This window comes from Nannospalax galili, unplaced genomic scaffold (assembly GCF_000622305.1).
Source record: "Nannospalax galili isolate Female #2095 unplaced genomic scaffold, S.galili_v1.0 scaffold2083, whole genome shotgun sequence".
NCBI classification, from domain to species: Eukaryota; Metazoa; Chordata; class Mammalia; order Rodentia; family Spalacidae; genus Nannospalax; species Nannospalax galili.
The window spans coordinates 20,579-47,472 of record NW_008350243.1 but is presented as its reverse complement, the minus strand read 5'-3'; the positions used below and the strand labels follow the sequence as shown (position 1 = coordinate 47,472).

The following is a 26,894-nucleotide window of genomic DNA, read 5'->3' as shown; positions in this document are numbered from 1 at the left end:
TTGTTCATTCTCTTTTTTCAATATATATTTTTATTGAATTTTTGTGCATTTCATGCAATGCATCTTAATCGTATTTAGCTCTCCTCCCCGCAGCTGGCCTACCAGATTTTATGCATTCTGTCATATATCGGCCCGAGAGAATACTAATGCACCTCTCAGCTCTCTACAGTGACGCTCCCTTATGTAATGGAGGGCAATGAACACAGAAGGCCACAACTGGCCAAGGTGTAGAGAGTAAGAGGCTGCAGAGTGCCTGTCCTTGAAGAGGACTCCTGTATTAAACCTCATCCGCCCAGAGCTCAGGAACCATTGTGGAAGAGGGGGTGGGAAGATTGTTAGAGCCACGGGTGGTACCTGGTCACTTTTGAGGTGTTGTGTGCCATTCGGAATAAACTCAGCCAGTGTACACCCAGAGGCCCAGCTGTGAATGGTGGCCCAGAACACAGCTGGGCACTTGTAGACCTGGGTCCCTCCTGCTGGGCACTTTGGCCTAGATCCTGCCAGGTCTGCAGGTCCTGCAGCCTCAGTCCTCAAGCTCAGGAGCATGTGTATGGAAGCCCTCTGGACCCTAGGCATGTGACAGGTGGAGACTCCACAGGCCGGGGCAGGCCTGTTGAACCCATGCTTTCGGTACGGGTGGACGTGTGTCCTGTTTGTTGCCACAGCTGAAAACAGACGCTTCTGCCGAGAGGCTGCCTGTCCGGGGGCTGTGGGTGCAGTTGAGCTGTGAAGCGTGGCAATGGCTGCAGCCTGTGTGACAGGGTTGATTTACAGTCTGTGGCTTTAGTGCTGAGAAAGGCATCAACCCGCAGTCCCGTAGGGGCCCCGAGGCCACAAGGCTGTCACATATCTCCAGCAGATAGATTTCTGTAGTGGGCGAAACTTCCTAAATGAGGAAAGGGAAGCGCGTGGGGCGGGAGGCACATCCTGGGTAAAGGTCTGCGAGTTCACATGGCAAGACTGGGTCTGTGCTTGACCAGTCCTGGCCCTGGCAGGGTGTGCTAGACAGGAGTTATGGGCATCACTGTGATTTTTTAATAATACTTTCTACCCTGAGAAAGCTGTAATGAACCGAGCCCAGCCTCTCAGGACTGCATGGGGCTCACGCCTTGGCACCCCATACCCCCTCTGGTCACCCAGTGGCTTGTGGATGGAGCTCCGGTGCAAACACAAAGCCAGAGGGGAAGCTGCGAGTCGCCTCTTGGGGAAAATGGGTGGTGGCTGTGATTCTTCCAGGTGGCCGTCTCCAGCAGGCTGCACTGGGCAGACTTGGGGCAGGTACCAAGCCAGTACCTCCTCCAGTCTGCGGACTCCATGACACGCTGACCACTGAGGTCATTTGTTTGTTCATTCATTTATTCATTCATTTATCCATCTGGCTCTCCTGAATTTTTACTCCCTGGGCTCTGGAATCAGAGTAGGAAACAGATGGACACATGAGAGAGGGTGTCTGAGGTGATGCCAGGGAAGAAGAACCCACTGGCACCTTGTAAAAGGCACTGGCTATTGAAGTGTGGGGGCCTCAGAGGGCAGTAGCCTGCAGTGTAGCAGTGACTCCGAACTCCAGACCAGCTGGGCCTGAAGGACATACTTTCTGTCTCTGCAGTAGGTTGTGGTAGCAGTCAGGTGCTTTGAAAGGACCGTGTTAGCCTGTGGTACAGATACAGAACAAGACTTAAGGGGACGATGGCTTAAGGTTGGCAGCTTCCACAGGCAGCCTGGAGAGAGGGTGGACACGGGTCTTGTTGTGTGGATTGTCAGGTGATAGTCACTGCTGACCACAGAGAAGGAAAGAACCTCTTCATGGAATCAAGGAGAAAAGAGTCTGACTCGTCTGTGGTGGGAGGGCGACCTATGGTTCCCAAACCCATTGAAGGGGCTGCTTCAATGTCTGTGCCAGGACTGTGCTGAGTGCTGAGTGCTGAGTGCTGAGTGCTGAGGACAGCAGGCATGACACGAAGACCCTGTGTTTTTGTCCTTAGCCTCCTAGATGAGACATGCAGCTCCAAACTAGCCCCAAACTGAGGTGATAGGGCATGGAGGGCAGAGGGTGCTCCCAGGGGAGGCAGGGCCAGGGGTCTGCTGCACTTAGAGTACTCGGTTGGCTTCAAGCAAAGAAAGAGGGTGGGAGACGGCATGATCCTCACCACTGGGTCCTGGCTGCTCAGGAAGAGCAAAGGCCATACGTACTCTGCATCCGCAATGGGGCAGGAACAGGAGTGGGATGGCTGTGGTCAGGGTCACAGTCAAGGTCCCGAGCCTTGGTGAGGACTTGCCTCTAGGACATGAGCAGGAAGCCTGCATGGTGGAGGTGCAAGGTTCAAGGCTGTAGCCTGCAGGGTCCAGGAGCAGTAAGGACACAGGCCTCCACCGCAGCAGTTTAGTGAGAATGAGGAGAAGGCAGCTCCAGGCTCTGCAGCTGCCTTTGCTGCCAGGCGGGAGGGCCGAGGCCCAGGTTGGGCAGAGCAAGTCCCAAGGGAGCAGCTTGCAGAGCACAGGTTGCTGCCGAGGTGACCACACGGGACTGAAAGAACACAGCTCCCCAGGTATGCCGAGGGATGCTGGCAGGGTGATGAGGGACAGAGAGGACAGTGGAGGGAGGATGGGCTGGGTGGTGATGAGAGAGTCCCAGGTCCATCACCCAGTGGCTGTAAGGCAAAACCACTAGCCAGGGCAGTGGTGCTGTCCCTCGTCACCCACCCCTCCCCTTCCAGTTCTGGAGCTGCATTCCGTGGGCTGCGGCCTCTTGGTCCAGCCTCCTGGCCAGCGGCACAGCCTCTGCCTCTAGTGCCACACCACACGGTATCGTGTCTCCTGCAGCCTCTCTCATGAGGACGTATGATCACACTCAGGGCCTCCAGGGACCCCCACCTAAGGGCCCTTCAGTCAATCATACCTGGCCTGGCTTTTAGCCACGGAAGATCCCAGCACCACAGGTTACAGTGTTCAAGGACACCTCTGGGGACCCTTGTTCAGTCACCCACACCAGCTCCCAGTGACTTTGGTGGGTGGCACGAGCCTGGCCCCAGTCCAACATGTGGCACGTGAGGCCGCAGAGCAGGCTGAGATGTGGATTGTGAGTATACGGATGTGATTGGGAACCAGGACAGCAGGAACTCACCAGGGACAGTGAGAGGGACAGCCGGCGAGGAGGGGAAAGATTGTGTCCTAATGTACCCTAGGTCCTGTTCCCACCACAGAGGATAGGGCCCAAGATCAGGCAGTTGGCTGACTCTGAGCTCCCTCCCGTATCCCTGTGACTTCACCTGGAGTGGGGAAATGGCCAGGGTCCCATCCAGGCTCTGTCATGACATGGGATGTTAACTGATGTCTTGATGTCTTAGTCTTCTTGAGAGGCTACCAAAAATACCTTGAACCAAGTGGCTCATAAACAACTAAAATGTGTTTCTTACTGTTCTTAGACTGGAAGCCTGAGATGAAGGTTCCAGCAGCTTCTGTGTCCTATAGAACTTGTTTCAATGTTCATGGACAGCTCTGTCTCGTTGTATTCTCACCCTCGGAAGGAGTGAGGGGTCTTCCTGGGCTCTTTGGCAAGGGCACTACTCCCAGTCACAAGGACTCCACACTTGTGAGCTCCTGATGCCATCACATTAGCATGAGGATGCCGGCATATGAATGTAGGGGAATGTCTAGTCCTCAAGCAGGTTAACAGGATTCCCATTCCTGACACCTAAGGCTCTGGTATGTGTGTGTGTGTGTGTGTGTGTGTGTGTGTGTGTGTGTGTAGCCATGTGTATGTATGTACACCTGCCTGTGTTGCATGCGTGTGTATTTGAGGGGGAGCGATGTGCACACATGCGTGTGTGTGCATAGATGCTTATGTGTGAGCTGTACATGGGACTGTGAGAGGACAACTGTACCCTGGGAGGGGGAGAGAGTCTCTCAACCCACTGACTCAGAACAGTTTTCCTCAGTGCGGCAGTAGTACCGCTCCAGTACGACCTGTCCACGGCTGGCCCCAGGCCCTCGTGCGTTTTAACCTGCGGTATCCAGACTGTGGGGACAAAGAAGTAGGAGGCAGGTGAAGGGAACCGGTGCATGTTTATGTGAGGATGGCCGAGGCTGCAGCAAGCACAGCTGGCTCCAAGGGAGGCAGGGGGTGGTGACAGGCAGGGCCAGGGCAGCGGGGCACCCGTTTCGTCTGCAGCCAAGGATGTCCATCGTCCTGGGTCTGGGAGGCTGCATGGACAGAAGGACGTTGGGAGGAGGGCTTGGGGTCGAATTCCGTCATGGAGGGCATCCTTTCCATGGAGGGAAATCCCCGTGAGGGAAAAGCGTCCTTCTCTGAGGCCTAAAGACGCCGGTTTCCTTGGCTACTTCACCTGCCAGAGAGCCCTGGGGTTAGACAGGGGCTGTAGTATGAAGACTGGGCAGGGCCCAGGAGCCAGAATGGGGCCCATGAACTGGGTACCGTCCATACCCCAGAGGCGACTGGTACATCCCGCAGCCCTGTCCCCGAATTGCTGACACGCCTCCGAATGCCCCCGAAGGGCGTCTTGCCACCCTCCTCCCCTGAGGCAGAGGAGAAGGCCCACCTTGATGAAGGTGACGAAGCCGCTGTAGAGCAGCGTGAGCAGGAAGAGCGCCACGAAGGTGCACAGAGTGGGCCACAGGCCGCTCTCATCCTCCAGGTCTGTGTAGTCGGGGCTGTGCTCATCCCTGGCCCACAGGGTCAGGATGGTGGGGACGACTGTGCCTGGGGAGGAACCAGTGTCTGTGAGGTCCCCATCCCATAGCAGGGCTTCTCCTTATCCGCCCACCTCAGGTGTGCTGAACCGAGGTGTAGTCCTGCCACGGACAGCCCTCTTTACACATCGACCTCCCCACTAGTACCTACTGCCTACTCCCTTCCTAGGAACTGCTTTTCCCCACAGGACCCTGCTAACCACCTTCCCCACATCCTGCTGGGCCCTAGAGTCTCTCACACAAAGCAACCCGGGTGGATAGACCTGAACCCAAGCCTGTTTATGAGTGCTTCTATGCTGCCGCCACCTTAGGGGGCAGAGAGGTGGGAGCTAGTTAAGGAGACCAAGGTGTAGTTGCTAGGGCAGGTACGGCCAGGAGAGGCCTCGTCAAGGGAGATGTGGCATCAGTGATGAGACAGTGTTAAGCAGATAGAGAGAAGGGAACAGCACACTAAGAGAACAGTGTGCATGGTGCCCCCACTGAGGGAACAGCACACTAAGAGAGGGAACAGTGTGCATGGTGCCCCCACTGGAAAAGAACCCGCCCTGGGAGTGGGGGCACAGAGCCTTGGAGGGTAGAACGGGAGATCTGAAAGCATCCTAGCCAGGATGGCTATTTACTAAAGGCAACAGGAGGCGGAACAGTGTGCATGGTGCCCCCACTGGAAAAGAACCCGCCCTGGGAGTGGGTAGAATGGGAGATCTGAAAGCATCCTAACCAGGATGGCTATTTACTAAAGGCAATAGGAGGGACTGAAGATTTAAAGGAAGGTTATGTCATAACCAAATGTATACATAAAATTCCCAGCCGGAGACTAGAGTGTGGTCTGAGGTCATTTGGGGATGGCTGTTGTGTAGACCCAAGAAGACATTTCTGCAGAAAGCACACCCTAACTCAGGGTGAGAAATCCCCGGGCCAGTGGAAAGAATTGAAGGAACCGCAGGAGTGGCAGGGCTGCCTGGTTGTTCAGTCTACAGGGGCTGTATGAGGCGTACTGTGCACTCAGCCAGAATGACTGTGAAATTGGTGGATGTGCTGGCCTAGGGCTGTTTCACAGGACAAAGGCAGTAAGTGCAGAAATCATGTGATAACCAGAAACTCTTACAGTAGCCTGTGGGGTCCTAACACAGGAAAAAATCAGCAGGCAGTCTCTTCTCTCCAGAGTTTCCATAGTTAGAGTTACCTATGGTCAACCATCATCAGAGAATATGAAGTTGAAACTTCACCAGTTCCAGATCAGACAGTGTTCAGGGGAGCAGCCTGATGGGATCTTTCCCTGCCTGGAGGGCCAGCGTCCCTTTGTTCGGCCTTCACGCTCCGCCTGCCTGTCGGTCACTCAGGACCCACTGTGGCCACAGGTTGACTGCCGCAGTGACACAGGGCTTGGCACCACCCACAGTCTCAGGCATCAGCTGGAGGTCTTGGAACAGGTCCCACAGGGTCACGCCATCTTTCTAGTGATCATTTCTTACTGCGATCTACAGAAGTATTGCTCTATAGCGTACTGAGAATTTGGAAAAAGCAGCTTTGTTTGCCTCAGGTAGTGTGAGGCACCTGGAATAGTAAATGGACCAGTCAGACAGCTGGACATAATGGCCACTGAGTTCAGAGCATTACCACCCAGACCAGGGCAGGAGCAGCAGGCCTCCTGGGAGGGGTATCTGATTCAGGCGGAGGTCAGTGGAGTCCTACACACATGGTAAAACCTCGGACAAGTGAGCAATTTGGAAGGTGTCTGGGTGAGGAGGGCAACTCTGAGAAGGCCTGCGAGTGGGAGAAATTGGGTTCCAGTGATGCCCTCGTAGGTCTGGGGTTTCTCCTTGGGGCACTGTGGGTCTGACCCCATGATCCCATGTACTGGTTTTTGTCTTGGCTATGCCTCATTGCATGTCTCATAGTTGCCGATTACATTTTAGACATTGTGCATAAATGAACGGTAGAGCTCGGGGTGAAGTACAGGTGTTTATTATTCGCAGAGTGGGCATACCCCTCCTCCATCAGGCGGAGGGGGGATCCTGTTGTTTGGAACTGGGAGCTGAACTGGGCTGGGACTAGAGTTGATTTCTGCTCTGTTTCGGGACAGGCTCAGACCCCTCCACCCGGCAGGGTTTGGAGACCGGAAGAAGCCTGTCAATCTGCTGCTCCCAGCTCTGCTCCCAGAGGCTGCTTGCTCAGCAGTGTCCTGTGTGGGTGGGTAGGTGAGTGGTGATTAGTTTGGTGTCTGGGGCTCTTCTGTGTTCCCATCCCTCCTGCAGCCCAGATGTTCGTTACAATTTTGGCTGGTTTCTCGATGTCCTCTTTCAGATGGCCCACTCCTCTGTCTGCCTGTGCCCAGAACAGGGCAGAGCAGCCATCCCTCTCAGGTAGGTGAGTGGTGATTAGTTTGGTGTCTGGGGCTCTTCTGTGTTCCCATCTCTCCTGCAGCCCAGATGTTCGTTACAATTTTGGCTGGTTTCTTGATGTCCTCTTTCAGATGGCCCACTCCTCTGTCTACCTGTGCCCAGAACAGGGCAGAGCAGCCATCCCTTCTCACCTGGGCATTTAGGCCACCTGGCCTTTGCTGAGTCCTCAGCTCCCTACTGGCTTTACATAAAATTATGCTATTACGTTTGCTGCTGGTTTCCTTTTGCCCTGTCATGAGCACCTGATAGAATGTTGTGCTGGATGCTTTAGTGTCAACCTGACACACCTGGGTTGAGGGAGCCTCAATTGGGGAATTGTCTCCACTGGGCTGGCCTATGGCCATGTCTGTGGGCCATTTTCTTGATTACTGAGTGATGTGGAGGGCCCAGCCCACTGTGAGTGGTGCCACCCTGGACAGGTGAGCCTGTGTTGTACAAGAAAGCAGGCTGAGCAGGGACTGGGGAACAAGGCAGTAAGCAGCGTTCCTCCATGGCCTGTGCTCCAGCTCCTGCCTCCAGGTTCCTGCCCTGAGTTCCTATCTTGGACTCCTTCAGTGATGAACTGTGACCAGGGAGATGTAAGCCAAATAAACCCTTTCCTCCCCAAGTTGGTAGTGGTCAGAGTGTGACCTGGGATATGTAAGATAAAATAAACCTTTCCTCCCCAAGTTGGTAGTGGTCAGAGTGTTTTGTCACAGCAATGGAGAGACAAACTAAGACAAATGTTCTACATTCTGTGTGGAAATGAGGCATCTAAGAGATTGCCTTGGCAGAGGAGAGATGGATGGGTGGGAAGGAGAACTGGCTGCATGGAGATCAGTGGCGCTATTTTTAAGGCCTGATGTGCCTGTGGACAGAAGCAAGAATCTTTGTGGTACTCAGGAGTTGGGGTGACAGAGGGGTGCTGGGTGGGACTCAGGCAGATGTGGCCATCTTATGACATGAGAAGCACGGAGAAGGGGCAGACCTGGGGCCAAAGGGCAGGAGCAGGGGGCGCAGGAGGGGAGATGGAGAGGCAGATGTCAGATGGCCTTTTCTGAAGAGGATGGTGACCACGGTGCATGTCTAGGCCTCCTGAGCATGCTGCCTGAGTGTGGAGGGAGGGGGCCAATGCTGATCTGACGCTAGGATCAAGGAGTGACCTGTAGAGGTCTTTGGAGAGCCCTTGGTGGAAGCACCTGAGGGAGAACCTTAAAGTGCTTTGGAGGAAGCATGGAAGCACAGGCCAGATTCATCTCAGAGCTAAAGGAGCCACTACACTAGGGCAGTCCTGGCCTCCCTCTTCCTGACAGGAGGGAGGTGCACAAGAGGAGCGGAGCTGTGGCTTCTTAGCCGGTACAGTGCAGCTGGATGGCATGCATGGCCTCTGGAGGCCCTCACGCTGCTGTGGCTCTAAGGATCATGGGACCACACAGCAGAACAGGCTCTTGAAGTCTGGGGCCAGAGCTAGCAGGCATTAGCATGCTTGGGCCTGGCCTCCTATGGCTGCTAGAGTCCTACCCTGTCCCCTTGACTGTGTGCCCCTGGGGATGGACAAGCAGTGGCACTGCCAGGGTTCAAATGGGGACGTGTGGCTGCCTTGGACCAAGGCCGGGAAGGTCACTTTGGGGACAGGACCCACCTACAGGCCCTGTGCTGGGTTGCCATCATGAGTGGATGTAGCGATGCCTGCAGAGGCCCTCACAGCCTATTCCATTCCACCACACTCATGCTCAGCAGATCCTTGGTGGGGCCTGCCTGGCACCCTACCCCTAGCTTATGCAAGGCTCACAGCACCCCCGGGTTATGGCCCTGCATGTTCCCCAGTAGACAAGAAAAGAAAACGAGGTGCCTTCAGGTCTGAAGGCATCAGAGAAGCCAGCATCTGAGGAGGACCACAGGGCAGCCACATTCAGGGCATGGGCGCTCAGTCACTGAGCTTCCCGGGTCTTGCTCTATGTGCTGGGGGCACTGGTGTGTGCTTGTGTGGACAGGTGGACAGGTGTTGTGGTGTAACTATTTCCTCCAGATTGAAAGATTCCTTCCTGGAAAGAGGGGGGAGGTTCACAGTTTCAGGAAACTTGTGAAAGCTACAAGGCTCAGGAATCTCAGAGTTTTAAGGCTTATAAGGCCTTTGTTCATGTCTCCCCAGGGAGTCATGTGACACAATTGATAAATGAACAGGGAAACCATAGATGGACTAGGGAGAAGTTGCATGGTCTGTGTGACGGGTGATCGGATGTGCATCTGAGGGCAAAGCATTTGAGGGTCACTCCCAGTATGGCTCCCGTTCATCCTGTGGTATGGGATAGCATGCCTCCTTGTAAAGGTCGTTGCTTGCTCCCTGCTGTGGGTGACAGGACCTGCAAGTCTGAGGAGAGTGGGGCCCTCTGAGGGGAGTCCTGGATGACCGTTTTCCTCTATGTGGCATAGGGTGGCAAGGCTCCTTAAGGAACTGGATGTGCTACGTAAGCATAAGGTTGCCCCTTAAATGACTGTCAGATGAGAGAATATATTGCAGTCCCTGAAAACAGCAGCTATGGTATGTGAAGGAAGGGTATGGGGGAGGGGAAGACATGCAGATAGTATCCTGGACACGGAGGAAAAGAGATGAGAGCAGAGGCCTCTTGCTGTTTTCTAGGGTTGGTAGAGAGAAAAGGAAAGTGTAGAGATTAGATAGATACTTAAGAGGCTTTCCTGAGATCTGAAACTTGGAAACCACAGGGAAAATAAGAGTGAGGACGGACAGGAAAGACGAGTCTCTCAGCCTGGATCGTGAAACTGTGGGGCATGGGGAGAGGATGGGATCAGCTGAGTACCACTAAGGTGGAGAAACTGGGAAATGTAACTATTCATCCTTCCTCGAGTCAAGGACGGCCTTATCTGAGGCAACTCAGTGGAAATTGGTGCCTCATGGAAGAGAAGGTACAAATTACACCTGTGCTCAAAAGCTCTTTCTGGGCTACAAAAACTTGGGACACATTATGGACACTTGGCTATCACTGGCTGGAGTCCCCATGACCTGGGACACATTATGGACACTTGGCTATCACTGGCTGGAGTCCCCATGACCTGGGACACATTATGGACACTTGGCTATCACTGGCTGGAGTCCCCATGACCTGGGACACATTATGGACACTTGGCTATCACTGGCTGGAGTCCCCATGACCATGAGGGACTGAAAGGCAGTAGAGCTAGGAAGGCATTACTGAAGGAAACACGTATTGAGAAGTGGTGTTTAACATGCAGTTCACTGAGCTGAGTAGCACTGTGTTCACTGGAGAGTTGAGGAGATAGAGTCAGCAGGGACTCAAGACTGTCATGGGGCTTTCGTGAATTAGCTCAACCTCATGTGATCTTTAAGAGGGAGGAGAGGACCTGGTAGACCTTAATGATTTAGACAACCATGTAAAGTTGTGAATGTGAGGTGCTGAGGCATTCAGGAAGAGATGAAGAAAGGGGAAAGGGGTGGGTCTCTTCAGGTCACTGAAAAGCAAATGAACAAGATTTGTGATGAGCTAGAATTCCTAGACAGAAAGCCTGTGCTTGTGCATCTTTGGAGGCTGGAAAATAGTGAAAACTTCATTCTGATATTCTGTATGCTGTCCAAACGTGAGATATGGTCCTGATTATGGCCTCAGGAGATGAATGCATGATGGGGCAAATATATAAGTCAACCTATCTCATATGTGATTGGCAGGTGGACTTCATAGGTCCTATGCCTGTCAGTGAGGGATGTAAATATGTCCTCACCTATGTGGATAGGCCATAAGCCTTTCCCAAACATTTATATGCAGGCAAACAATGGGAAAAACCATGATCAAGGGTCTTAGCCAACTCAGTGTTATGTATGGGAACCCATAGAGAATTGATAGTGACAGGAGTAGTCACGTAACAAACACTGATGTTCCCTGGGATGAGAACTGCCAGGTCCAATGATGATTTTACCTGTCTCACAACTCAACAGGGGCTGGGCTGACTGAAAGAAAGAATGGGTTATTAAAACAGGAGCTAAAGAGTTTAAATACAGAAGCTGTCCTGTGTGGGTGGGAAAGGCACTCTCAGAAGCCATGTGAGGTATGCTTACTGGTCCAGTTATGGCACAATTGTCATGGGTGCAACCAACAATTTTCCTATTGGATTTAAGGCCTGTTCCACAGTAGGGAATTCACGTTTGTTACAGTATGCCAGGGAAAAAGCCTGTGGCTGGGGCGGTCATAGGCCACAGTGTGGAAGTAAGTGCTGTTGTTTTGTTAAATGAATGTACTTGTAAGACTTCTAAACATTGGCATTTATGTGCAAGAAACACCACTGCTGTCTGCCTCATTCCTGGAGGGAAACCTAGATTCCCAGTGGGCAGTGGTTACTTGGCTAAGCTGCTGAGAATAAGTGACTGCATCTTGGAATAGTGCTTCCCCCAAAATAGAGAAACATCTATATTCCTGCCTCCAAGGTTCAGGGGACATCATGGAAGAGGAGGTGGAAAGAATGTGAGTTATAGGAAGGGGCGAAGTGTTGCATAGTTCTTTCCTCTGAATTAAAATAGACAAGCAGTGTTCTCCTTCCCCAGACAGCCCAGACCTCTCCTCCCCAGATGGACTGCACTACTCCTCTTCCTTCCCAGACACCGCCCAGGCTCCTCCTCCCTGGACTCAGCTGAGTGCTTCTCCATCTCAGGCTCCTGTTCCTGTGCCTACTTGACACTCCTCCTAAGCTGTTGACTCACCACCAGTTTCCGGTCTCCCGCTGGCATTGAGCTTGGTCTTTGAGGCCTCATGTTCTACCACACATGTGTAAGTGGCGAGTGAAGGGCTGGAGGTGGATGGAATGCGTAGGACACTCCAGGTCTGGAACGTGGTGCTCCCAGGCTGGAGGGTGGGGTGTGCGGTGGCAAACTGGTAAGGGTTCACCTTGCTTTGGACCTCCAACCACGTTAGACGGATGTCTTCCGGGAAGAAGCCGGATACCTCGCACAGGAGCCACGATATCTGTGGATGGGTGGCTGTGGTGAGGAAGCTCACAGAGAAGTTGCTGGGTGCCATGGTCCCTGCAAGGAGAGGTTGGGCCTGTTATTAGCTTGTCGTGCTTGGCATGGAGGCACTAGAGAATAGCTCAGTGGTGTGAGAAGACAGTGACATCCCCTTTCTCATCTGACTGTGGTGCTGGCCTGGACACTGCTCTGTGGGTAAGTGGGGCCCTGGGCAGTCTTGGGGTAAGGGTCGGGGTAGGCCTCATTTGGAGCTCAGGGCTGTCCCTGCCTGGTGGGGGTTCCTAGGGCTTGGTGAGCAAAGGCCTGTACTGGGGACAGTGCTTCTCTGGGTCATTGTCCAGCCCCCAGGCCTGCCCAGTTCCCCTGAGCAGACCTGGGCCTTGTTGCTGTGTGGACTCTAGCCAGTATGGGGGGATGCACTGCAGACTAGATGTCTTTGGTGCTCCATCTGTTCTCTCTGTTCTCCTTACTCTGTATCCTGAAGGACTGGCCAGTCTCTAGTCTTTTCATCTTCCAGCCTGACTGGTGTATGTATAGGGGGCATTGCCATGGAAGTAGTGGGTGAGGGTGAAGCAGGGCTCCTCCTTCTTTTGCCCTGATGGGGCACATGCGATCAGGCTATGGCCTCCTTGGAGGGGCGGAGGCTTTTCTCTTCTCTCCCAAGGAGCCTGGGACCCTCCCTTAGCTGGGAGGATGAGGACTCCGTCTTCCTGTTCTGGGAATGGCACCATCTCTGGTGGTCCCAAGAAAGTCCTTCCCTTCCTCATGCTCCCTGTGGGCCTCTTCTAGCTCTGACCAGATCCCCAAGTGGCCTTTTGGCAGCTCTTAGAGGTTTCTCAGTGTTCAAGGGCATTCCTGTAGCAACGATTGCTGCAGTTCAGGGTGCAGACAGCCAATAAATTATTGAGTTATAGCTCTGCAGTAGACCCAGGGTTAGCCAGAAACTGGGAGTCTCTCCCCTTCCTCTTCCTCCATCTCTTTCAATTAATTTTTTTTGGAAGCAGGACTTTTTGGCATCTGGGTCATTTCAGTTAATGTATTACCCTCTGGATTCATCCTAGCAAATGGCAGATTTCTTTCTTTCTTCAGTAGAATAGAGTCTCACGGTATAGAAGCATCACATTTTCCTCATCCATTCACTGATGGGCACTCGGGTTGATTGCATTTCTTGGCTGCCGTGAAGCCCTGCAGTGAACAGGAGTGCGGACCGTGCCGACTTCGTGTCCTCTGCCTCAGCTACACTCAGAGGCAGAATTCCTGGATCGCACAGCAGGTTTAGCTTTAACCTTGGAGGACCCTCCTTCTGTTCAGCAGCTCTGTGCCTGCTTCCTGCACAGAGTGAGGGCTTCCTGCTCCACATCCTCACCACCACAATTTGATGGTGGCCCGTCTAACAGGTGACAGTTGATGTCATTGTGATTTTAATTTATATTTCTTTGGTGACTAGTAGTGCCTGGTATTTTTCATATATTGTCATTTTAGATCCTTTGCCCATTTTTAAGTCAGATGTGCAGTTTACAAATGTTTCATTAAATTCATAGGCTGTCTCTGTTGCATGGGGACCTGTGCTAGACCAGTGTACTGCAGGCTGACTGGCCTTATGGGAGCTCAGGGCTGGGAAGAATCAGGGACATTGAACAACTCCAAATAGAACTTGTAGTTGAGACTCCTTTCTTGAGCTGGCTGGGTAAGGATGGCTGGCTGAGACAGTAGAGCCAAGAGGGGTTAGCTGAAGAGGGAGCTTCTCTTCTGTGAGTCCTGGGATCTGGCTGTCATGGCCCCAGACCTCTCTCATGACACCCTTAAGCATCTCAGAGCTGATCTCTGTTTTCTGTCTGCCCTGGTCGATATGCCTGTGGTGTCTATGAGGAGACCGTAGTTTGGCACAGACACACAGAGCCTGGGTCCTACTGGCCACGTGGGCCCTGTTCACTGTGCTCCTGTGTGCTCTCATCCTTAATTCAAGAAGGGATGATAGCTTCACAGGACTGGGTAGTGGCATCTGGTGGTACCTAGGTGGGGCCTGGCTTGCAGTAGGTGCAGAAGTCAGTTTGGCGTCCCTCCCTTCTCTGGGATGTGCTTTGAAGGCTCAGGGAAAGAGTCATGGAGGGATTTCTGGAGGAGGCAGTGGAAGGCTGAACAGATGGCTGGGCCAAGGTGCACTGGACTTCTTACCTTCTACGTCCTTGATGGTGGTGGGACTGGCCCTGGTGGGAGTGGGCGTGACTTCTATGGCACGCTCCTCTGCTTGGGGAGATACAATGGGTCCAGGGTGGGGCCGAGTCTTCCACAACTCTGGAATCAAAGGTGCAGTGGACAAGTGAAGGTGAGAGAGCTGAGTACGAGGAGGTACCCAGGGTAATGGAAGGCAGGGGAAGGGGAGGGCACAGCACGGAGGGCCTGGTGTGCGAGTACGGAGGGGGAGGGGCCAAGGAAGGTGCTCTAAGAGCAAGGACTGGGGGCCTCGCTTTAGTCTTTGGGATTAACTGAGCAAGGTTGTGGGAGGAACCTTCTGAACGGTCCAGGGGTACTCACCAGACTGTGAGAAAGTCTTTTCAATGGTCTGGCCGCTGGCTTTGTGAGAGACCACACACTTGGGTGAGCTGGAGTTCAGCTCTGAGGACAACACAGAGAGCTGACTGCTCAGGATGTAGGTTTGATCTTTCTTCTTAGAAGGGAAAGTCACCCACTTTGCGTTGCTTGTTTCTGGCTCCCAGGTGACCGTCACTGGCTCTGGAAAGTACCCAGTCACCAAGCAGGCCAGGCCCATGTAGGTGTTTCTCTTTGGGACTTTGCACTCAGAGGTGGGGAACACGGATGGCCCCTGGGCAGAAACTGCAAGACAAATAGTGGGGTCCTGAGGACGTGGGGATGGGGACCAGGGGAGGGCTAGGGCAGAGTGGGGAGAGCCCTGGGGAGAGCAGGCCTGGGCAAGTAGCCCATGCCTACAGGATTGCTCTTCCTGCCTGATGGGTAAAAATAGTTGCAGACAGGCTGGGGAGAGGGGTTTCAAAGTCCTTTGGTAAGCCTTGGAGGGCTCCCGTCTCTCCATCACCATCATGTCTTTTCTGAACCATTCTATGGACCCCTTGCAGAGAAATCCCTCTCCTGCTCTTCCAAATACCAGCGACCCTGCCCCTCCTCCATGGCTGTAACTGTCTTGGGAATCTGGCAGGATGATCAGCCTTCTCTACCCTTATAGCCTCCTAACCCAACCTGAAAGTATTGAACAGAGTGTCTTCACTCTCTTCTTCAAGCCACACCTTAGGTCCCTCTGGAACACTCTTGTTTCTCATTGAGGTTCTGGGATGTCAGCTATGCCTGGTCTCCTACCTCACACGTGGAGGGGATAGGTATGGTCATGGGGTAAACTGTGTCCCTCACTGATTCACATGTTGAAGTTCTAAGCCCAGAGTACCAGCATCTGTGGTGGGGATGTAAGGACCCATCACCCAACTCTAGATTCACTTTAGGCATCGTCAGCTCAGCACCCCAATACATCATCTATTAGTTCCCGTGGGCTGCTGGGATAAAGCCCCATAGACAGCAGCTTCAGCAGAGGAGCTCTGTTCTCTCCAGTTCTAGAGGCCGGGAGTCTGGGATGCACAGTCCACAGGCTGGGGCCTCTGTGCCGCGGGAAGAATCTGTCCCAAGCCTCGCCCACTTCTGAGGTCATGGCAGGTAGACTCCAGTTGAGACAAGCTGGAGCTGGATCGGGTGGACATCTAGCCCAGCAGGTCTTGGAAAAGGATGTACGTTGTAGACAGACACACAAGAAGGGGAAGCCGTGAAGGTCAAACAGCAGTGGAGGCACTGCTGTTACAAGATCCCGCTGACTGCCATGACCTCAGAGCTGGGCGAGGCTTGGGACAGCTTCTTCCTGCGACACAGAGGCCCCGGCCTGCGGACTGTGCATCCCAGACTCCCGGCCTCTAGAACTGGAGAGAACAGAGCTCCTCTGCTGAAGCTGCTGTCTATGGGGCTTTATCCCAGCAGCCCACGGGAACTAATAGATGATGTATTGGGGTGCTGAGCTGACGATGCCTAAAGTGAACCTGGAGTTGGATGATGGGCCCTGATATCTCTACAAGGGCTACCCAGCGAGGTCCTGCTGCTCTCTGCACCCCGAAGCTATCCCCCTGCCCTGGAACCCAACTCAAGACAGTGGCCATCACCAAGGTGTCATCTCAGATGCTCGCTCAACGACCCTGTGTAAAGCTCTGGCGTCTCCACAGCCCCTTCTACCTGCTGTCCTCTCTCACGTCCTGTCTTGAATCTTCTCTCCACAGACTTCCCATGCCTGTGGACTTCACCAGTTGTCCACACCATGAGCAAGGGAGCTCTCAACACCGCCCTCGCCTCCTGTTTGCAGAGCTTCCAACTCTGAGTTTAAGTACAGCTCTGACCCAGCTCCCCTTCCTTTCCACGCTTGCTCTGCCCCCACTGCCCTTCCTGAGTGACTACAGAGACTTTCTCCGATTCCTTTGCACCCTCCCAACATTTGCCACAGACGGAGGGTTTGAATCCCTGAGCTTTTGACTAACCCCCCCAGGGCGATGGCATTAGCAGGTTTGGCCTTTGGAAGGTGATTGGGTGATTAGTAACCGAAGGAGACAGAACCCAGAAAGACCCCTTTCTCCCTTTGCCACACAGTGAGGAGGTACCAACCACAAACCAGAAAGCCACCCTCAACAGGAAGTAATCTTTTGGCACCTTGATCTCATACCTCCAGCCTTGAGAGGCTTGAGACACATGTACCATTGACCAGGCCACCTGACCAGCAACACTTGTTGTGGCAGCCCAGATGCACTGAGACACCACTTTGCCAGAAAGCTTTCCTTTGACTACCACACTCCTGTCCACATCCATGACTTCGGGTGACCAAGGACAGCTGTCTGCAGTGCATGGTGCCTGACACACTGCAGGAGGGGCACACCCCCCCTTGGAGGACTCCAAGGCCGCCCTTGAGTCTCCAAGGCACACAAAACATGCCACACATGTTTGGAACAAGACCCAAAGTACCCAGGCTTCCTGAACAACACCAGCCAGAGATAGTGGGGTGGAGTGCTAGGCACCCCTGCCAGGCCTGAAGCCAATTTCCAGGTTCTGATCATTTTGGGGAGATTAGGCCTGGAATTTTGTCTGCCTGGCTTCCTTCCTTTCGTCAGGGTGGACATGACAGAGCTGCCACTGGCTGCCCGTGTTGCGTTCCCATCCGTGGGTCCTCCTGTCTACTCCCTGAAAGCCCCTTCTGATGGCTCCCCTCCCCATGTTCTCTTTAGGGTTAGGTCACACCTCAGGGTGTCAACACAGGAGGAAAGGTTTGGTAATAAAACAAATTCCTTCATGATGAAGTGAGTTCACAAGATAAAGTATTTATTTCTAAGTAACATGTGTACATAACACAGCCATGTGCGGAGCAGACACTGTTGCAAGCTGCACAGGTTGGCAAGGCTTTTGTCCAGTCTAGAAAGAAGCCCATCTCAGCACTCAAGGCTGGAGGGCAACACAGTGAAGACGTAGGAACAAGGTTACTGGCCACACAGGCTGGTCCACCCCAGGCCCAGAGGTAGCGGTAGTGCCCCTGTGGATGGGTCTCTTGGTCCCCGGCGCTTTTCCATGCGTGAGTCTCAATCACTTCACCTGCAGGTGACAGAGACAATGTGAATGGCTGTCCTCCTTTAGGGAGCAGAGGCGGGGTAGCGAGGACAGGGGAGCCTGCCTTCTAGCCTGGCACCCTCCTCTGTGTCGGTTCCCTGTGTCCTCCGAGGCCCCACAGCCACACTACCTTGAATAGGGTGACGGTGGTGCTGTAGAAGAGGCTCAGGAGGAAGAGGACGATGAAGGTGGAGGCGGTAGCCCACAGGTTCTCAAAGCCCTCCTCCTCGGCGTTCACCTCCCCCTCTGTGAAGGGACACACGGAGGGAGGGAGGGTCAAGCCGAGTCCTAGGGCAGCTGAGCACCTGCCTACCATGTGCCTGAGAGCTGGGAACTGACTTCTGTTGGGTCTGGAGAGCCTCAGCCAGCGTGGAATGCCCCCACCCTGTCCCTGACAGCTCAGGCTGGACAGAAGCGTAGCACAGGTCACTGAAATGTCACTGGGACCTTGTCCCAGGAGCCCTGAAGTAGCAAAGCAAGCAAGATGGGTGCAGCATAGGGACATGGGATGAGGGCAGAGGCAGGAACCCTAGCAGAGTGGCGCTGGTACATCCTGAACTTTCCCTAAGCGGGTCGTACCACAGGGTCACTTAGACTGAGAATCTAGGTGGGGTACTCTGTCTCCTAAGTTTGGGGGATGGGAGCAGGAGGGAGCCTGGGGCTGCACCCTCCTCACTTTCTGGGAAGGACTCTGGCATCCCAGGTCTCTCTTTGAGCAGAGTTCTTTTGGGTGGCTTGTCCTACCTTACCAACACTGATGGGTCTTGGTATCAGGGGACAAACAGACACCTGAGAGAGACAGTAGGATCAGAGCATTCACTAGGGCCTGTGGCCTCTGCATTGGATGAACCCTTGGTGGTGTCTGAGGTACAGGCCATAAAGGGCCAAGAATACAGAGAGTGTCCAGGATGTAGACCCAGGGAGGAAGTGTTTTGGGTGGGGAGGCCTCAGGGGCTCCTGTGACCCTTGTCAATGACCCTCAGCCTCCACTGGGCAATTATTGTATGCCTTCTGCACTCTAGGCTGGGGAGTAGGGTGGGTGTGAGTGGGACTCATCTTCTGAGATGTCTTGTTAACAGAGGCACAGTCAAGGGTAGCCCTGGGACAGGCCTGAATAACCTGCTCTGTCTGGACACAGCCCAAATCTTGGTTCTATCATAGGTGGGCACTGGGGTATCTGCTGTCCTACACTGATGGGACAAGAGGGCACACTCTGTCCCTGGGGCTGGCTACCTCCCCTGAACATAGGCTGGGCTCTCTGCAAAGCTGCAGTGACCCAGCCCAGCGTGGGCTCTCTGGGCTGCAAACCTTGGAGACAATGGCCCTGGTCAGAGTCCAAGCTGGACTGTGTCACAGAAGCACCCTCATACAGAGACAGAAGGACAGGAGAACCCCCTGGGCAGGAAGCCCTGGAGACAGCCTGGTATAGGGAGTGACAGCTAGAGAGGACGGAGCATCTACTAGAGGTACTTGGGCCCACAGTCCACTTACATGTGCGTGTATGCATGCATATGTATGCATAGCTGTGTGCCATGTCTGGCCATGTATTAGTGTGTACATGTCCACATGTATTGGTGTCTGTTTATGTGTCTCTGAAGGTGTTTGTGGCTATGTGTGTCCACATATGTGTGTTGAGTGCATGTCTATCTGAGAGTAACTGCATATGCTTGAATACTGCCCGCACCAGAGTGGCCGAGCTTCCAACTATAGTTCTGAAAACAGCTAGAGAACAGCAGGCCTGTGCTGTTCGTCTGTATGCGTCCCCCCGAGTTCACACAGAGGCAGAGAGTTGGCAGGCAGAGGGAAGGGACTGCAGGGTGTGGGCAGGGCAGGCAGGAGCATTGCACACTCAAAACCGGCAACTTTTGAATGGATTTTTTTATTTCTAATTTTTATAAAATGCAACATCTTACTCCTCTGACGCAGTTTAGTTTGCACAAACAGAGCGACTGGACCCCCAGAGCCTGCCTGGTAGGGGGCTAGCATGGTCAGTAGCAGGTGCCAGCTGTGTCAGACATGATCAGAGACACGTTGTACAGGGTGGGTTTACCAGTGGACTTGTCCACGGTCCTTTCGGTCACCATGTGGGGCAGGGCCTCGTGGCCCACAACACAGGTGTAGGTCTCCCCGGAATTCCATTCCTCCTCCGTCACTGTCAGCACGCTGTGGGCAAAGTAGAGGCCTGGGGCCTGAGGCTCGGGAATCGGGGCACTGGTCACATACTTGTCCGAGGACAAGGGCTGCCCCCTTTGGAGCCATTGCACAAAGACATCTGGAGGAGAGAAGCCCTTCACCAGGCAGGTAACTGTGGCTGTCTCCCTCAGAATCAGCTGCTCTCGGGCTGGTGGCAGCAGGTACACGGCGGGTGGGTGCTTGGCCACCTCTGTGAGGAGAGAGGGTGGTGAGCATGGGGGTCGACGGGGACCTGCCCTCCCAGTGAGGTGGAGGGAAGGCCCTGGGAGCAGAGGGGAAGGGAGCCACGCCTACCCCTGGGCTTGGAGAGCGTCTTCTTCAGTGGCGAAGGCAGGTCCCGGTGGGTCACGGTGCATGTGAACTCCTCCCTGCTGTCCCAATCCTCCACACAAACGGTAGCTTCACCTCTGGCACTGAAGGTGCTGTTGGAGTAGCTTTCGGAGAGTTTGATGCTGGTTTTCAGTGCCTCACCACTTTGGCGAGCCCAGGAGATGTTCAGGCTCTCATAGGAACCCAGATTTGTGACCAGGCAGGACAGCTTGGCTGACTTGGTAAGGAAGATGTCAGCAAAGGAGGGGGAAATGGGGAAGGCTAGGATGTCTGTGGGTGGACCAGCTGTCAAGAGAGCAAGGGTGTTAGCAACTGGTTAATTGTAAAGTCAGAGAAAAGTTTAGCTTCCCCCCAGGAATTCCAACTGATTTTCTGAGCTTCTGAGGTCCTGCTTAAGGGATAGGAAATGGGGAAGGCTAGGATGTCTGTGGGTGGACCAGCTGTCAAGAGAGCACGGGTGTTAGCAACTGGTTAATTGTAAAGTCAGAGAAAAGTTTAGCTCCCCCCAAGAATTCCAACTGATTTTCTGAGCTTCTGAGGTCCTGCTTAAGGGACGATCCTGGGTCCCCAACTGACCCTTAGCCCCTGCTGCCCCCTGTCCCTGCCTTTGGCCGCTCTGGGAAGCCAAGGCTCAGGGAACAGATCTGGGTGGGATCAGCTATACCTATGGGAGGGTTGCCCTGGCCTGGGAGGGGTGGGCATTGGGCTTAGGACGGGCCACTCACTGGAAGCACAGGTAGAGGACACGTTCGTCAAGATGGTGAACCCATTGTGATCCACGCGGCAGGTGTACACAATCAGGTTCAGCCAGTCGGTCTCGGTGATGGTCAGTGAGCTTGTGACCTTGTAGGTCAGGGGCCCTGGTCCTTTGGGCTCGGCAGTCACCTTCTCTGTGGTGAAGCCGGAGTCCACAGGTTTCCAGTCTCGTAGCCAGGACACTGTGATCTTCTTGGGACTGAAGTTGGTGGCCTGGCAGATGATTTTGGACAAGCGTGGTGCAGGGCCAGAGAAGGCATTACGAGGTGGAACAAACATATTCACATTGGGGGGAATGTTTGAGATTTCTGGAAGGAAAGGGCAGGGTGTCAGCCAGCCTGGTCCAAACCTGCTCCCCCTGAGCCGTGCAGGGCCCTGGCCCGCTCCAGGGAGGGGCGGGCTCTTACCTGGAATGGACACATGCAGGTCTCTGTTGTTGTTGCCATGCCGGACTTTGCATGCCAGGTAGTCATCTGAGCCCGCCATGAAGTCCTTGGGGGACAGGAACACCTGCGAGGCGGCCATGTACTTGTTCCCCGACAGCAGTGTTGGAAAGGTCCTGACGCCCTGGAGGATCTCAGAGCCGTTCTTGTAGTTCCAGGAGAAAGAGATGGAGCTGGGTAGGAAGTCCCGTGCCAGGCAGCCCATGGTCACCAGATTCTCATCAGACAAGGGTCTCTCGCAGGAGACGAGGGGGAAGACAGTTGGGGAGGACTGACTTGCTGGGGACCCAAGAGGGACGAAAGAGAAACACGGAGGGGTGAGAAGGTGTCGTCTTGCCCCTGCCAGTCAGGGGCTCAGTTTACACTTCCATGGCCCTGTGGTTGCTGCTCCCATGGCAGGAGGGTTAGACACTGGTGTGGGGCTACTGTGGGGCTGCAGAGGAGGCAGTGCATACTGGATTGGGGCCGCTGTGGGACTACAGAGCCCCCTCCAGCCTCCTCCTGCTATAGTAGCATGACTTTGGAAGCGTGGGTAGACAGAGGAGAGGTACCTGCTGGAGCAGGTGGATCTGGCCCTTCGGCCATCTTCAGCCAGCTCCATGAGCACTGATACCTACTCTCCTGGCAGGCCTAGAACCTGGCTTTTCATGCAGGCTTGGGTCTGCCCTGCTCTGCTTCCCTCTGAGACATCCATCAAGAGACTAGCATTCTAATCTCAGAGCAAAGGAGTCAGGCTTCGTGTCAGCACGTGAAGTCTGAACCTATACACCCAGAAGTCACACTTACGGTTGTTCTGAAGCCTCCCCACAAGGCCTATGTGGGGTAGGTGGAAGGTGGGCTATGGAGGGCAGGGACCTAGTATGGAGTCAGTTTGTCATTCCATCTTAACACAAGATCTGTCCAGAACAACATCCAGAACCAAACAGCAAGTGAAGTCCAGCCTAGCTCAGCCCTGCTCAAGCCAGTGTAGCTCAGCTCAGCCCAACTCCGCCCAGCCCTGCTCAAGTCAAGACAGACCAGCTCATTTCAGCCTAACACAGCTAGTTTAGCCAAGCTGATCCAGCCCAGATCAGCCCAGTGCCCAGAGCAGCACAACCTAGATTAATCTAATCCAGCCCCATCCTGCTCAGCCCAGGTTAGCCGAGCAAAGCTTAGCCCACCTCAGTCCAGTTTAGCCCAGTGCATTCTAGCTCAGCCCAGTACCCAGAGCAGCACAGCCTACATCAATCCAATCCAGCCCCATCCTGCTCAGCCCAGTTTAGCCTAGCTAAACTCAACCCAGTTCAGCTCAGCCTAGCTCAGTCCAGGTCAGCCCAGTATCTAGAGCAGCACAGCCTAAACCAACCCAACCCAGCCCAGTCCTGCTCAGCCTAGCTAACTCAGCCCAGCTCGGTTTATACTGGCTTATTCCAGCTGGTTCATCCTAACCTAACTCAGTTTGGCTTCATTTAGCCCAGCTCAGACCAGTTTATCTTAACCCAGCCCAGCTCAGGCCAGCCAGCCCAGCTCAGGCCAGCTCAGCTCATCTGGTTTATCTCTTCTCCATCTGGGCTCAGCTCATTCTAGCACAACTTAGCCTGGTTCATCGTGGCTCATTCCAGCTCAGCTTATCTGAGCTCAGATTAGTTCAGTCCAGCTCAGTTTAGCTAGCCTAGCCCAGCTCATCCAGTTTAGCCTAGTTGAACCCAGTTCAGCCCAGCTCACTTATCCTGGATCAGCCCAGCTCCACGAGTCCAGCTTAGTTTAGCTAGCCCAGCCTGGCCCATCCCAGCTCAGCCTAGCACAGCACAGCCAGCTCATCCCAGCTCAGCCTCATTCATCCAGACCCAGTTAGCTCAGTTTACTGCAATTTAACTCAGGCAGCCCAGCTTGGCTCAGCTAGCCCTGCCCGGCTCATTCCAGCTCAGCCTCACGCATCCCAGCCCAGCTACCTCAGTTTACCTCATCCCAGCTCAGGCAGCTCAGCTTGACTCAGCTAGCCCAGCCTGGCTCATTCCAGTTCAGCCTAGCTCAGCCCAGCCAGCCCATCCTGATCACCCCAGCTCAGCCCAGCTCAGCCCAGCTCAGCCCTGCTCAGCCCAGCTCAGCCCAGCCAGCCCATCCTGATCACCCCAGCTCAGCCCAGCTCAACCAGCTTAGCCTCACACATCCCGGCCCCACTAGCTTTCTTACCTCATTCCAGCTCAGGCAGCCCAGCTTGGCCCAGCGCCCAGCCCGGTTCGTTCTAGCTTAGCCTAGCTCAACCCAGCTCAGCCTCCCTCAGCTCAGCCAGCCCATCCCAGCTCTACCAGCCCACCTTAGCTCAGCTAGCCCAGCTTGGATCATCCCAGTTCAGCCTAGCTCAACCTAGCTCAGCCCAGCTCAGCCTCATGTATCCTGGCCCAACTAGCTCAGGTTGCCTCGTCCCAGCTCAGGCAGCCCAGCTTGGCTCAGCTAGGCCAGCCTGGCTCGTTCCAGCTCAGCCCAGCTCAGCCTCATGTATCCTGGCCCAACTAGCTCAGGTTTCCTCGTTCCAGCTCAGCCCAGATCAGCCTCAGGCATACTGGCCCAGCCAGCTCAGCTTGCCTCATCTCAGCCCAGGCAGCTCAGCTTAGCTCAGCTAGCCCAGCCTGGCTAGTTCCAGTTCAGCCTAGCTCATTCCAGCTCAGCCTAGCTCAGCCCAGCCAGCCCATCCAGGATCACTCCAGCTCAGCCCAGATCAGCCTCAGGCATACTGGCCCAGCCAGCTCAGCTTGCCTCATCTCAGCCCAGGCAGCTCAGCTTAGCTCAGCTAGCCCAGCCTGGCTAGTTCCAGTTCAGCCTAGCTCATTCCAGCTCAGCCTAGCTCAGCCCAGCCAGCCCATCCAGGATCACTCCAGCTCAGCCCAGATCAGCCTCAGGCATACTGGCCCAGCCAGCTCAGCTTGCCTCATCTCAGCCCAGGCAGCTCACCTTGCCTCATCTCAGCCCAGGCAGCTCAGCTTGCCTCAGCTAGCCCAGCCTCGCTCATTCCAGCTCAGCCCAGCTCAGCCCAGCTCAACCATCTCAGCCTAGCTCAGGTAGTCCGTCCAGCCTGGCTCATTCCACCTCAGCCTAGCTCAGCCCAGCTCATCCCAGCTCAGCTAGCCCAGCCTGGCTCGTTCCAGCTCAGCCCAGCTCAGCCCAGCTCAGCCTAGCTCAGCCTACCTCTCAGCCAGCCCAGCCCAGCTCAGCTAGTCTAGCCTGGCTCGTTCCAACTCAGCCCAACTCAACCAGCTCAGCCTAGCTCAGGTAGTCCAGCCTAGCTTAGCCCAGCTCAGCCCAGCTTAACCAGCTCAGTCTAGCTCAGTCCAGCCAGCTCAACCCAGCTCAGCCTACCTCAGCTCAGCCAGCCCATCCCAGCTCTACCAGCCCACCTTAGCTCAGCTAGCCCACCTTGGATCATCCCAGTTCAGCCTAGCTCAACCTAGCTCAGCCCAGCTCAGCCTCACGCATCCCGGCCTAGCTAGCTCATTTTACCTCATCCCAGCTCAGGCAGCTCAGCTTAGCTCAGCTAGCCCAGCCTGGCTCATTCCAGTTCAGCCTAGCTCATTCCAGCTCAGCCTAGCTCAGCCCAGCCAGCCCATCCTGGATCACTCCAGCTCAGCCCAGATCAGCCTCAGGCATACTGGCCCAGCTAGCTCAGCTTGCCTCATCTCAGCCCAGGCAGCTCAACTTGCCTCATCTCAGCCCAGGCAGCTCAGCTTGCCTCAGCTAGCCCAGCCTTGCTCATTCCAGCTCAGCCCAGCTCAGCCCAGCTCAACCAGCTCAGCCTAGCTCAGGTAGTCCGTCCAGCCTGGCTTGTTCCACCTCAGCCTAGCTCAGCCCAGCTCATCCCAGCTCAGCTAGCCCAGCCTGGCTCGTTCCAGCTCAGCCCAGCTCAGCCCAGCCAGCCCGTCCTGGATCACCCCACCTCAGCCCAGCTCAGCCTAGTTCAGCCCAGCTCAGCCCAGCTCAACCAGCTCAACCAGCAACCTAGCTCAGGTAGTCCAGGCTGGCTCATTCCACCTCAGCCTAGCTCAGCCCAGCTCATCCCAGCTCAGCTAGCCCAGCCTGGCTCATTCCAGATCAGTCTAGTTCAGCCCAGCCAGCCCATCCTGGATCACCCCAGCTCAGCCCAGCTCAGCCCAGCTCAACCAGCTTAGCCTCACGTATCCCGGCCTAGCTAGCTCATCTTACCTCATCCTAGCTCAGGCAGCCCAGCTTAGCTCAGCTAGCCCAGCCTGGTTCATTCCAGTTCAGCCTAGCTCATTCCAGCTCAGCCTAGCTTAGCCCAGCCAGCCCATCCTGGATCACCCCAGCTCAGCCCAGCTCAGCCTAGCTCAGCCTAGCTCAGCCTAGCTCAGCCTACCTCTCAGCCAGCCCTGCCCAGCTCAGCTAGTCTAGCCTGGCTCGTTCCAGCTCAGCCCAACTCAACCAGCTCAGCCTAGCTCAGGTAGTCCAGCCTAGTTTAGGCCAGCTCAGCCCAGCTTAACCAGCTCAGTCTAGCTCAGTCCAGCCATCCCATCCTAGATCACCCCAGCTCAGCCCAGCTCAGCCCAGCTCAACCAGCTTAGCCTCACACATCCCGGCCCCACTAGCTCTCTTACCTCATTCCAGCTCAGGCAGCCCAGCTTGGCCCAGCGCCCAGCCGGGTTCGTTCTAGCTTAGCCTAGCTCAACCCAGCTCAGCCTACCTCAGCTCAGCCAGCCCATCCCAGCTCTACCAGCCCACCTTAGCTCAGCTAGCCCAGCTTGGATCATCCCAGTTCAGCCTAGCTCAACCTAGCTCAGCCCAGCTCAGCCTCACGCATCCCGGCCTAGCTAGCTCATTTTACCTCATCCCAGCTCAGGCAGCTCAGCTTAGCTCAGCTAGCCCAGCCTGGCTCATTCCAGTTCAGCCTAGCTCATTCCAGTTCAGCCTAGCTCATTCCAGTTCAGCCTAGCTCATTCCAGTTCAGCCTAGCTCATTCCAGTTCAGCCTAGCTCATTCCAGTTCAGCCTAGCTCATTCCAGTTCAGCCTAGCTCATTCCAGTTCAGCCTAGCTCATTCCAGTTCAGCCTAGCTCATTCCAGTTCAGCCTAGCTCATTCCAGTTCAGCCTAGCTCATTCCAGTTCAGCCTAGCTCATTCCAGTTCAGCCTAGCTCAGCCCAGCCAGCCCATCCTGATCACCCCAGCTCAGCCCAGCTCAACCAGCTTAGCCTCACACATCCCGGCCCCACTAGCTCTCTTACCTCATTCCAGCTCAGGCAGCCCAGCTTGGCCCAGCGCCCAGCCGGGTTCGTTCTAGCTTAGCCTAGCTCAACCCAGCTCAGCCTACCTCAGCTCAGCCAGCCCATCCCAGCTCTACCAGCCCACCTTAGCTCAGCTAGCCCAGCTTGGATCATCCCAGTTCAGCCTAGCTCAACCTAGCTCAGCCCAGCTCAGCCTCACGCATCCCGGCCTAGCTAGCTCAT

The 26,894-nt window shown here is 54.8% G+C and overlaps 1 pseudogene and 3 gene segments (V, D, J or C); 1 reads left to right on the top strand and 3 right to left on the bottom strand.

Moving 5' to 3' along the window:
* LOC108491520 overlaps nt 1-2,788 on the top strand; it is a 58,029-nt pseudogene extending 55,241 nt beyond the window's left edge.
* The window catches only part of LOC103745454, a 144,872-nt gene that overhangs the window by 116,764 nt on the left and 1,214 nt on the right, over nt 1-26,894 (bottom strand).
* Nucleotides 4,127-16,950, bottom strand: LOC108491519. The segment is given in 6 exon segments: nt 4,127-4,343; nt 4,557-4,717; nt 11,818-12,138; nt 14,257-14,376; nt 14,617-14,916; nt 16,860-16,950. Coding segments are annotated over 6 exon segments (1,002 nt in total).
* Nucleotides 17,437-21,740, bottom strand: LOC103745452 (the record flags this gene model as incomplete). The annotated part of the segment is given in 6 exon segments: nt 17,437-17,724; nt 17,870-17,985; nt 19,790-20,122; nt 20,227-20,547; nt 20,988-21,326; nt 21,426-21,740. Coding segments are annotated over 6 exon segments (1,359 nt in total).